This window comes from Phoenix dactylifera, chromosome 11 (assembly GCF_009389715.1).
Source record: "Phoenix dactylifera cultivar Barhee BC4 chromosome 11, palm_55x_up_171113_PBpolish2nd_filt_p, whole genome shotgun sequence".
Taxonomy (NCBI): Eukaryota; Viridiplantae; Streptophyta; class Magnoliopsida; order Arecales; family Arecaceae; genus Phoenix; species Phoenix dactylifera.
Window position 1 is genome coordinate 5012163 of NC_052402.1, and position 12264 is coordinate 5024426.

Below are 12264 nucleotides of genomic sequence, written 5' to 3' on the forward strand. Positions count from 1 at the left end.
TCGATCGGTACTTGATCGATTGTAATAAGATATAACTTCAATTTTTGTATATAACAACAAAGAACCATACCAAAGTCACTGCCTAAAATATGAGAACTTCTGAAATTTTTGTGATCACTTCATGAAAGAGGACCATAACTACAATTAAGAGCTGAAAAACCGGAAGAAAGAAAAGTGGATAAGATGAATCCACGGAACCCCAAATCAAGGTGAGATTTGAGGATACCATTGTTAAGCTGCTTTAACTGTTTATCACTTCTAAATGTCATTTGCTGTATCCATGTCATGGTCTAATTGCTCTCCATTCCAAAGAATAAGTACAAAATTGCAGATCTTTTAAGTTTGATTTGTAGTCTAAATTATCATAATAATATCAACATTTTCCTTTTTTTCTCTCAAACAAAAAGCACCAATCAAATTTCCAGGCTACCAACTCGATCCATGATAACTTGGTCTTTGCTCTTGCTTATAAGGTTATACAAGATATCAAATAACGCATTACAGGAAAATTGTGTGGAATACAGCTCATGCACTGGAACTTTGATCTGTCTCATTGTCCAAGTCTTTAGTTACACCAACTTCAGCTGGGCGAAGAACGCGATCATATATCATGTAACCAGCCTGTGATCACAAACAAAACATGCAGATGGTCAAAAACCACTCCAGTGAGCTCATACCAAATCAAATCTATGACAAACAAGCTTTAAAGTGTGATATTTCAAGCTATCTAATGAACCCAGATGAGATTAAATGGCTAATTCCTAAAGAACTCAAAAGCATGCAACTCTGAAAATTCGAAGGAACTGCTTAGTAGTAACCAATAGCATCGTCATGGCAGATATATAATCAGGAAAAAGAAATATCATTGTGACATTTTGAACCATTAAAAACCATGGATTAATGCTCATAGTACTTTATTCTACCATTAGACTTCAGAATCACCACAAGAGAAAAACCAACAATTAGTCAAATCATAAATTAATATAGTTTGGTGGTTATATGTATCAACTATGATTCAGCACTTACGAGAAGACTGATTGAATATAAAGTCCTTTTCATTTTGACTTACAACCCTACAACTAAAGACAGTATAACTGTACTGGGTGCATTTCGCTCATTTTACAACATAAAACATGCACCTGCATTGCATATAAATCATACTGCCAAGTCAGCTGCTTCAACTTAAAGTAAATGTATAAAATGCATACCTTCAAAACAGCAGCAACAGTGCCAGGTGGTTTTGAAGCATCAGGTACTTGGAACACTGCCAGATGCCTGTTTGGATCAAATTGCTCATTTATTGGATCATATTTCTCCACCCCAAACTTCTTAAACACCTGAAAGCAGAGAATACTGCTAAGCAACAAAGCGGATCTAATGCACGGATCATAGTAAAAACAGAATAGTTGACATATCTTTGTCAACATCAAATGATTTTTCTCACATTTGAAGACAACTTTATTAAACACAATCATACACAGAGATGCATGAAAGGAAAAATCAGAAATAAACATTAACCTGTCCAAATGAAACTAACTTAAAAGACCCACATTGTAAATTAAAACAGAGCCAGCCCTCAAAATTCATCTTTGAACAGCGTCCTTCCACTTTCTGTATAAGTCAGCAAAGGAGAACCCAACAATTTACAATGATGCGATATATTTCAGATAAGTTCATTTTTGCACTAATAAAACAATGAGCTGCTCTTAGTTCTCCAATTCACAGAGATATGGTATCTTTCCATCGAAAATACTAAGATGTTGAAAAATTCAACTCTTAGAAGCATGCACTTCCTGCGGCATTACATTCAGTCCCATCCCTTGAGCAATGTAGATGACCAGCATTTTAAGTACCAAACCATACCAACTATTACCAAGCATACCATACCCAACCCAATACAATAGTAGCACTTGTACAGGGACTTGGTACGCCCCCATAATGATATGTGGTACTACTTGTCGAGCCGACGTGCTGTGATAAATACTGATTGATATGTAGGGGAAAGTTATAGCAATTAGAGACCAATAAAAGTGCATATTTTCATGATTTCAACAGAGAAGTAAGATATGTTTGCCATTAAAAAGCGAAAAAATGGATGATGATTGTCAAAGAAAAAGGTAAAACATACTTGCAGCTTCTGCTCCAAATAGCCATTTACCAGATTTTGTCAGAAATTTATGTACAAGCAAACAAATTCAGTAGAATATTACCTCTGAAAGTTGTTTTTCAGTCATCTCAACACCCTCGAGTAGAGTTTTCAGGAGAGGGATAGCTCCAGCAGAGTCTTTGGATGCATCAATCTTCAAGAAGCTTTCCTTGACAACCAATGAAGCCCTTCCCAGATTGTCAGCAACAACGAGTAAGCCCTTGGCAAAGTTCTGTATGAAATTTTTGAAATGCAGGACATAGTAAGATACGTATTTAACAGAAACAGCCATGAATATTTGTATTAGAAAGGGTAAAGAACGAATGATATACTTGTACTGCAAATTTTTTAGAGTTTTCTGCCTCACGTTTTGTTCTGTCTATAACATTCTCCATTTCAGCATAGCTGCGTAGGACCTTATCCTGCATTTTCTCAATTTCCTCATGCTTTAGCTTCAGTAACTCTTCTTTCTCAACAACTAGCTTTACCAAATCATCATAGGATAGTTCAGGCTCTGCATCTGAATCAGAAAAGGCAGTTCGTTTAACACACTTCCTCTTTTTTTTATTAGACTTGGTCTCATAATCATTGTTTTCAAAAATAGGACCTGCATCTTGTGTTGGCTCTTGAGCAGTAGAATCATCGGTAGCCTCAGTCGATGTGGTATTAGCTCCAACTTCTGATCTATTCTGTGAAGCATTACTCTGGTCTGCAGGCTGGTTACCCTCCTTCTCAGTTGGTTGTGGAGATGCCGTGGATGAAAAGCCAAATCTTTGAAAGGTTGAATCTGTGAGAGCTGAATGTCTCAGAAATCGACTCGACTGGCAGGGAGCATGCTGGCATAGGAGGCAGGGGGGGTTGCAAAAGAAAAGATGCTTTAAGAAGTTGCAGTTGTCATAATGAAATGCCAAAATATAAATAAAGACTCAAGAAAGAGCAATAGGACAACCACTGTTACCTTGGATTTTTATAACAAACTTCAGGAAGATTTCAACTAGCACACTAAAAGGCATTAGGCTAAGAATAATCCAACCATTTCAAGAGTCACGTTTAGCGCTTAACATGTCACAATAAAATTCCTTAAATACCATAAGATGTGCAAGTTTTCGTCACACCATCCAATTGACAGGGGAGTTGTCTGCAGTGTAGTGGCAATTGGCAAGAAGTGTCACATGGAAGTACTAAAAGTCTCTTGAACAGTGTTCTAGAAATGCCAATCTGAAAACTCTAGAAGCCATCCTCTTCTTCAATCGAAATCAAGGAGGAAGAGAAAAAAATCCAGTTGAGAATTCTTGAAGGGGGCGAGGGGGCGGCAAGGGAATTGAAGAGAGGTGCAAAACGTGAGCTTTAAAGAGAGGAAATAGAGGCCTATGGTTGGGGTTTCTTTCCATTTGGACGAACATGCATAACGGGTTAAGCATGCATTCCTCTTATCAACTGATTTCATCAACTAGGCAGCTCTAGAGTCCAACATTGGTTTTTCTCCTTATTCCCCCCTTCACCTTCTGGGCTCGTTTGGTTCGCGGGAAAAGAAAGGGGGAAAGTGTGGTCAACGGGAAAGTAATGAGATGCCTCTTGTTTGGTTGGAGTTTTCAAAGGAGAGAGAAGGGAAAGTTGTATTCCCATGGGAATGTGATTCCCACATTTCATGGGAAAGTCTTTCCCATGAGAAACATGGGAAAGTTACTTTCCCATGAGGCGGGAATCACTCCATTTTTACTTTTTCCCAAAAAGTCCCTTCAGCATTAAAGAAGCATTAAAGAGGCATTAAAAACCTAATTTTTATTAAGGGCATAATAGGAATTATATATAACTTTCCTAGGAAAGTGGATGGCCAACCAAACATAAGCACCTTGAAAATTTGTCACTTTCCCATGGTCAACCAAACATGCCAAAAGTACTTTCCTAGGCATCCTCTTCCTAGGAATTTGTTTCTCAGGAATCATATTCCTAGGAAGGAAAATGCTTCCCGCGAACCAAACGAGCCCTCTATATCTCAACACTTACAATCTACTTGGAAGTTCTAGAAAGCATATGACTGACAGATAAATGTTAATGCAACAAAAACGTTCATGTCAGTTACTCCCATGAATCCAAACAGACACGAAATCTACAGACAGCATAGATGCGGTGCGCAGGTAAAAATCCAGCAAGGGAAGCATAGACGCATTGAAAAATCTATCCATACCTGCTTGGCCTTGTAGCCGAGGTGTTGCGCCGTGTCGGGGCGCATCGGGCTGGCGTCTCGGACGATGGAGTGGAGCTGCCGGTACTCCCAGCACCTCACCCGCTGCAGGAACCGCATCACGTCCGGCTGCTTCTTCGTCCATAGCTCCGGTACGTACTTGTATGGCCCTGGATCCCCCCCAGACAAGTTATACGAATAAAAAAACGATACAGCTAACGAAGAATCAATTCTGAAACCCTAAAATCCTATATCCAGATGCAGTGAATTCGACGAATAATTGATCGATCGAACCGTTCGAAGAGTCGAAGGAGAGGAAACGAGGAACCGAGGCTCACCCATGGCTCCGAAGAAGCTCTCCGAGGCGTCCTGGGTTTAGGGTTTTGCTCGGGGCAGACGCGGCTCCTCGCAGGAGGATAATCGCAAGAGAGGTCTTCGAACCAAGAAATCGGGACCGTCGAATTACCTAGGTGTAATCCGACCCGTTTGTTTCTCGTTTGAGCACCGTCTCGTATTGATGCTCTAGCTTTATATGTCGTGCGCCAGTTTGATAACTTGCGCAAGCACACATAGCATCGATCGGAGCCGTCCATGAGTGAATCTGACCCGATCCAACCCATTTCATGGTAACCTATTTGAGGCTCCACCAGTAGGCGACTAGCTTGCCTGATTCATAGGTAAAAAAACTGCTAGCCTGATTTTTTAAGTCAGATTAGGTTCCAACATAAAAAGAAACCTTGATTTCATGAGCCCCAAGATTTGGCATCCAAATTCTCTTATAGGGCTCCAAACTATGCCTGGTCTTCACTTCTGTTCATCGAAATTAATGTTTTCCTCAAAATATTCTATAGGAGTCATTGAGCTCTATGAAATTTACTTTAAGTTTAAAAATAGATAAGTAGTTTAGGGTTCGATAAAGGATCTAAAATTCCGCTCATATAGCAAGTCCTTTAGCGAGTAATTTAGATGTCAATAAGATTGAAATGCCATGAGAGGAAAACATAACTAATTGATCATAATGGTGGTACTAACCTTGCCTTCTTCGTGTAATAAACTATAGAGAGTCCTATCATTAAATCTTATGTTCCATATTTCATACAGTGTCCAACAGGATAATTATGTACTCCTTATATAATATAAAATCTAGGTCTAAATATATTGAGTGACTGGTAGAGTGACTCGTCACTTAAATCTTCTCATTATAGTGATGATGGAATCATTCTATAGTCGCCATATGAAAAAGAAGAAGAAATTAACAGGTCCCTTTATGGTTTTATTGTTTATAATAATATCTAAATTTGTGTTTTTATATAGTGACCATGAGGCCATGTTAGGAGCGTTATATAAAACATAAAAAAGAAATTTAATAATAAATCAACCATTTGAGGATCATTTATTATATCAAGACTTTAATTTTTGTCTTTCTACATGGTGATCACAGACCATTTTGAGGTCACTATATAAAATATTGAAAAATAAATTTAATTATTGATTTATTTATGATTCATTCATTGTAAAAAGATCCAGATTTCCAAATTTGATATAGTGACTATAAAAATAAAATTTGATAAAATTTTATCATAGTTTATCAATAATAATAAGGCCTGAAATTCATGCTTTCGCATAGCAATCGGAGATTATAGAACCATCGAAACATCGAAAGTAGAATTCAATGATAAGTCTCTCTATTATAATGAGATTCAAATTTTGTATTTCTATAAATTACTATACAAAGAATTATAGAAATGAAATCTATTGATGGTTCCTTTGTTGTTCACTTATCATACGTTGTCCCGGAGACTTCGCATTTCCATGGAGAGATCATAAAATCATTGATCATTAAGTAGATTGTGAGAAATAAATTTAATAATAGATATTTCTTTAATTATTTGTTTGTATTAAGTTAAGGGAATTCTAAGACCTAGTGGGGAAGATATATCTAATCGAAGTAAAAAAAAATATATAATTCTCTTCTCATGGCGTTATTTAGAAAAAGGGGAGGAGAAATCAATGGTTGAATTCATAATTTTTTAACTGGATGAGGATCAGGATGACGCCCCTTTCATCCGCCGGGTGGCTCTCATCGGACACGTGATGGTCCTCTGGGTTACACGTGAGGATCATCACGAGCAACGCCCCATCGTTCCCACCGTGGTCCCCACTTTCTTGATCCACGTCTACATTGTGGGCCATACTGCGTTCCACCCGTCCGCGACTCCCCTGACTTTGCCCGACCACTTGGACTCGCGTGTCCCTTTCGAGTTAACTCGGCCTGTCGTCGGGGTCGCACCGAGGCCCATTGGGCTGACCTCTGATTGAATCATCCATCCCGTCCATAACGGGCTTAGATTGTATCTTCCGCGTAATTGATCTTCGTTTGGATCGCATCATGCATGGACCTCTAACCAATCCAAACTATTTCATTCATTCATCGACATAGATCAGGAAGTGACCATAGCACGATCCAACGGTGCAAAACCTTCTTTCGTGTGAAAGATACACCCCCAAACCGTTTAGTTGATGGTTGTTTTGCAAACTTGTTTTTTATTAGCTTGTTAGTGGTAAGTCTATATTTGTAATGAAAATACACTTTCCGAGATATTCATGCCGATTACTTTAGGGTTCGTTTGGTTGGGGTATGCTAGATTACAAGATAATCTGATGATTCCTAAGAATCACTTATCTAAAAAATTATTGCAGGGGAAAAAAAATTACTATTTTGTTTGCAGAAAAATTATAATGAAAAATGGTATCGAAAAAAAAAATACTACGTTTGGTTGAAGATAATCTTATATAGGAATACTGCTAAATTTCTATCAATACCCTCGAATAAATAAATCAAGTAATAAAATTTTTTTCTCGGTTCATTTGTTGACTATTTATGGACCTTCACGTAAAAACTGCTAGTATTGGCTATTTAGAATACTGAAATATATTTAAATGAGTTAATAAATATTTTAAAATTTATTATACACATATAAAAAATATATTTTCTTATTATAACTAAATTTTAGTATGTTGTGGTATATAAATAAATATATTAATTACTGGTAAATCCTTTGTTAGATTTATTGATCATTAATGAATATTTGTTAATTATTTACTAATAATTAATATATTTAATATATTAAATATATATCAATATATTAATATAATATATATTCATGTAATTAATATTAATTATGTAATATCACTAATATAATATTAATGCACTATAAGTGAGGTTATTCCGTCAAGAAATGACAATTTCACCTTCACTCGATTATTCATGATATGGAAAAACAAATATTGTCCCCCCTTTAGTTTTTTTTTTTCCATTCTTTTTTAGAAAAATAGATATAGGATCTACCATTTATTTTACCATATTTTTCATTCATTTTTTTGTACCAATCATAAAAATCTAACATCGGATTTATTTTTCTATAGTGGATTATCCTCAACTAGAGAGGCCCTAAAAAATAATCCTTTATGTAATTAATTTGCAATAATCCATTGGTATTTATTTTAGTTGGAAAGCTTACTCTTTTGTGGCGCTTTAATTAACACTTAACAGGAGTTCGCGTCCTTTCAAATTTGGGGACCGAACTCCACGGTTTGATTTGCAATCACGGATTATGGGTAATCATCGCCATCCGTACATCGCAGGATGATCCCATGTACATGCAGATCATGTTGCATCACAGGCCATCTTGCAATACATGGACGGCCGTGAATCGTGGAGCGGGACCATCAAGTTCAGGATCCAAACCTGAGAGCATCGAGACGCGTTGACAAATACCCCCGGGGCCTCCATTAGCCTTTCCCTTCATTGTATTCAAACATCCAGGATTATAATTTAACTTATGCATGCAGTAATAAATTAAGAGAAAAAACAATTAGAAATTATAGACTATTTTGTGTGCACCACATCACCCATGTATCCAGCCAAGCACTAAGACGTATTGGTACGGATTCGATCCATCACGAATAGTTATTGGTCGGATCATATCTAGGCCGGCCTAACTATGGAGCAACACGAGCAAGAACAGACAAACACTTCCTTATATAGTAGATTTGATAATGCTCATTGATGGCGTGCAAGGCCATACTGATGGATGCAGTGCATGCTATAATTTTTCTTCCTAACTCCCTAGTTGGTCATTTTATCTTATTCCAACCTTCAAATAATCTGTAGCTGGAGTCTGCCAGCTAGTCGGCTGGGAGAGAGAAAGAGAGGGACAAACGAGACCGCAGATTGGATTGTTGCTTACGTGGCCAACCATGCAAGGAGGTATGCTGTGGATGCCTGAGGAAGAGTTGTTTAAAGTACTTCGAGATATTTTGTTTTTTGATTTTATTAAGCATGTTCCTGCTTAAGAAGAAGAAGAAAAAAAAAAAAAAAAAAAAAAAAAAAAAAAAAAAAAAAAAAAAAAAAAAGGGGGAGGAGGATGTATATCCGAAACAGCGTTTGTGTGGACCAAGGCTTTTTGTTGTTTTTGGTGAAACGGACCAAGGCGGCCTTTGGACCGAAGGGATCCACGTGTCGTCACTATATATGGTGGGTTGGAGAAGAAGGAAAGCAAAGGTGGAAGAAAGGAAGCGTGGGGAGCAATGGGAATCGGATGACGACCCCTCAAAGGCGACGCCCGGCTTCATAATTGCCACGGCTGTTAGGAAGAGGAAGAGATTAGAAATTTAGAATCTCATCTCCATCCATGTCTCGCAATTCTACTCCCACACGCGTTTGCCCGCAGGCTTTGTCAAAGTGACCGAAAGAGGATCATGCTATGGAGCCCAAACCTAGGCGACTCCTGTCCTCCTTTGGGATTCCTGTGGTGGGAAAAGCTTTGGCCAAAAATTGTTACTTGAGAACATAACGAGCGGCGGGCCAAACTTCACCATGCTCAGACTCGGTGTAAAGATCCGTAACGGATGTATATTTAATTCCACATCAGTTATTTACTAGATAGATCTTAAATACTTATACATGATCAAAAAAATTAAAATAATAATTTCTTGCTAACTATTTTGAATTAAAATCTTGAATTGTTACATTCGGCTTGATCGAGATTTGAGCCAAAATTTTATTGAGCCAGGAACCAAGCTGAGTTGCTCAATTGTCAGCCTCGGACAAAATAATTCCAGCCTTTTTATTTTTTAATGTTATCTTCTGCTTTGATGCGTATGCTCTGGCCCACTTGTTTGGCGAGACCACATATTGATGCTGTCTGTGTCGACATCTGAATAATTTTTCTAGGTCCACATATTGAACCACTTAAAACCATCAATTATGAGTTGCTCATTCTAAAGATACAGAAATATAACTAATTGGGTTCAGAAAAACTTGATAGTAAACGCTGCATTGGCAAAGATCGAGCGTGTCCTTCGAACATAAAGTTGGCAATCTCCTAGAAAACCATATGCAGGCAAAATTGTATATAGATCCTTTTTCCCCTATCCAGGAGGCAAAAAAATTTCAAGCCAAATCAACATTAATGTGCTCAAGTAGAATTAATGACTAAAGATGTAGAATACGAGAGGACTATTAACTCGCACATGTGCTTATCTGGGTATTACACAATGAAAAGTCCTGTACAGAAAATCCAGCATATACATTGATGAGGGATAAAATGGATCGTCCAGCCCACAACAAAAGGGGCGCCCAATAAGCACCGACGCCGACCAGGCGTGTCCTCGGTCCGGCCTAGAATCAGCCCGACCTCGGACTCCGCCGAAAGCTCCCCGACCTCCTGTATTCGCCGACTTTTCCGACCAAGTCCGGGGCGTTCTCTCCAGTAATGTGCCCCGACCCTTGAGCCCGGGGCACTCCGCCTGGCGCACCTCGAAATCCGAGGTGCTGGGCTAACCACACCACTCATCAAGCCGACCTCATCGAATGCATGATGCGACCTCTCGACGTGCTCCGCCTCGCCAACGGCCGCAACCATGTGCGCGCCCATGCCCTTCTACGTGGCCGTACGTTGCAATGCCACTACGCCATGCTTCACTAGCTGGCCCACGACAGTCAAAGGACAGCTCCGTGACTACTCCAGCCATACCCTGCTACGTCTCTTACCATTCTCAGGAACCGGAGGCACTGCACGCCACCGGCTAGCTCTAGCTGCGCGCCATCCGACTCAGAACCATTTCTTCTCATGATGAAGGCGAACAATGCCTCCATCACCTGGGCCTCTCTACGGAGACTATAAATAGCCCCGCCAAGTAACACCAAGAAGACCCTTTTTTGAGAAAAACCAAATATACACCTCCCCAACTTAATCGTCAGAGGGTCCTCACCGGAAACACCGGTGAGGCTTTGTGCATGTACTCCGGCATGTGGGTGGCGGATCTTGCCCTCTTTCCTGACACCTCGGCGGCTCTCTCCTCTAGCATGGCATGGTCACCCTCGATCTAGGTTTGAACCACAACACACATACGTAAACTCAATACTGTACAAATGCATATACTTAGCAATAACATGAATAAAAACGTCTGGTTACTTAAGAAAAAACATTTAGTAGAATTTTCTGAGAAATAAACAGACTAATAGTATCATTTTTCAGATACTTAAGAGTGGATTATAATTAAGTTGCCAGCCTTGAGTGACAGGTGCTTCCCTAAATATCTTTTGGATTTAATTCTTCTAGATCCCAACCAAAAAAAAGGATAAGTACCCAATAAATAAATAATCGAACTATATCCCAAAGATGCCCACTAATTGTTATTTTAGAAAATAACAAGGATAGGAATTTCCAATCTAGAACACCTTTCCATATAAGGACCCAAAAAGAGAGCAACAAGGAGAAAAGGAGAATTCTACAGCCTTTACCGCGCCGACCGGCTCCGGGAGAGATGGATTCCAGCGGTACCGCGGTGGCCTCCTCAACCGAAAAGACCGAAGGAAACAAGAAGGAAATCGACACCAAGTCCCTGACTTCGCCGAGGGGCGGCGGCGGCGGCGGCGGTCAATGCCTCTGCTCTCCGACGAAGCATGAGGGCTCGTTCCGCTGCCGGTTCCACCGCTCGCTCTCGTCAACCCGGATGCGCCGCTCCAATTCCGTGCCTTCAAGTGCCAAGTCCACCACCAGCTCAATTATTTCCAAGCCCCTGGAGACTGCTTAGGTGAGCAACTTTCCTTCTCTTCTTTACCAAATTCCCTCCACTCTGTCCTCTTCTTTGTTTATATGGCTTCTTTTCTTCTTGCTTTTCTGGCTCGCCATGAAACTTCATCTGTGATCAGCCCTCTCCCCGTGGTTCTAAATCTTTCTCAAAGCCTGTAAAAGATGGAAAGCTCTGCGCTCTTGTTATCGTGTGAACGAATAAACAAAGAAGTTTGATTGTATGTATCTGCTTCTCTCTCTCTCTCTCTCTTTTATATTTTCAGAACATCAGGATCATGTTTTTAGGAATCGGTGATACCTCGTAGGTGATTAATATTACGGTTGGGAAGATCTGCTTGATACTTTCTTGCAATCTTCATCGATTCAAGAGCAGTGTCCCAAGGATTAAATCAAGTAATATTACTAAATCCAGTTTTAGAAAGATAAAAGGATCCAAATCACTTCACCAGTAAATTTGTTCTTTTCTCTTCTTTTTTTTTTTCTAAACTGGGGTCCTGAAAGGCTCGACGTTTGATGCGACCGCATGGTTCTTGCACGATATGTGTGCGCTTGGGCGTCGGACGGTCTTATCCATATACTTTTATTTATTTATTCTGTAGATATATTATTGGTGACGTGGGCCGGGCGAGATGCTAGGGCCAGCATCGTACGACCACCGACTTCAGCGCTCGCAGGGAATATAATAATAAGTTGTTGTGAGTTGATACCTAAGTTGTAGATAAGAAATTTCACCATTTTTATTGTTCTGCATTAATTAAGTAACGAGTGCTCTTTGCCTATTCGCTTAGGAAATAAGAAAGGGAAAAACATAAATAAGCAATAGAGGTGGGGGA

The 12264-nt window shown here is 39.4% G+C and overlaps 1 protein-coding gene and 1 long non-coding RNA gene across 3 annotated transcripts; one reads left to right on the forward strand and one right to left on the reverse strand.

Annotated features, from left to right (window-relative positions):
* Nucleotides 1–286: 286 nt before the first annotated feature.
* Nucleotides 287–4829, reverse strand: LOC103713779 (grpE protein homolog 2, mitochondrial-like). 2 transcript variants are annotated; one of them, XM_026807207.2, is made up of 7 exons: nt 4670–4829; nt 4335–4501; nt 2754–2982; nt 2479–2666; nt 2211–2378; nt 1209–1337; nt 287–621 (listed from the first exon to the last, which is right to left on the reverse strand). In XM_026807207.2, exons 1-7 carry the CDS (start codon nt 4671–4673, stop codon nt 526–528), a joined length of 981 nt encoding a protein of 326 aa, XP_026663008.2. In that variant the 5' UTR covers nt 4674–4829; the 3' UTR covers nt 287–525. The 2 variants fall into 2 exon arrangements, with proteins under 2 accessions (XP_026663008.2, XP_008799027.2); XM_008800805.3 differs by having other exon boundaries at nt 4626–4811.
* A 6220-nt stretch (nt 4830–11049) lies between these two features.
* LOC113463160 lies at nt 11050–11656 on the forward strand. The gene is made up of 2 exons (XR_003386907.2): nt 11050–11432; nt 11551–11656. It is a non-coding gene; the product is annotated as an uncharacterized LOC113463160 (long non-coding RNA).
* Nucleotides 11657–12264: the final 608 nt, after the last annotated feature.

What these genes read in the sequence shown, in the direction of transcription:
- LOC103713779 (XM_026807207.2), bottom strand. An exon ending in TCGGCTACAAGGCCAAGCAG is followed by an intron (nt 2,983 to 4,334) that starts GTATGGATAGAT and finishes CTCCTATGCCAG; the next exon opens with CATGCTCCCTGCCAGTCGAG. An exon ending in CTAAAAAATTTGCAGTACAA is followed by an intron (nt 2,379 to 2,478) that starts GTATATCATTCG and finishes AATTTCATACAG; the next exon opens with AACTTTGCCAAGGGCTTACT.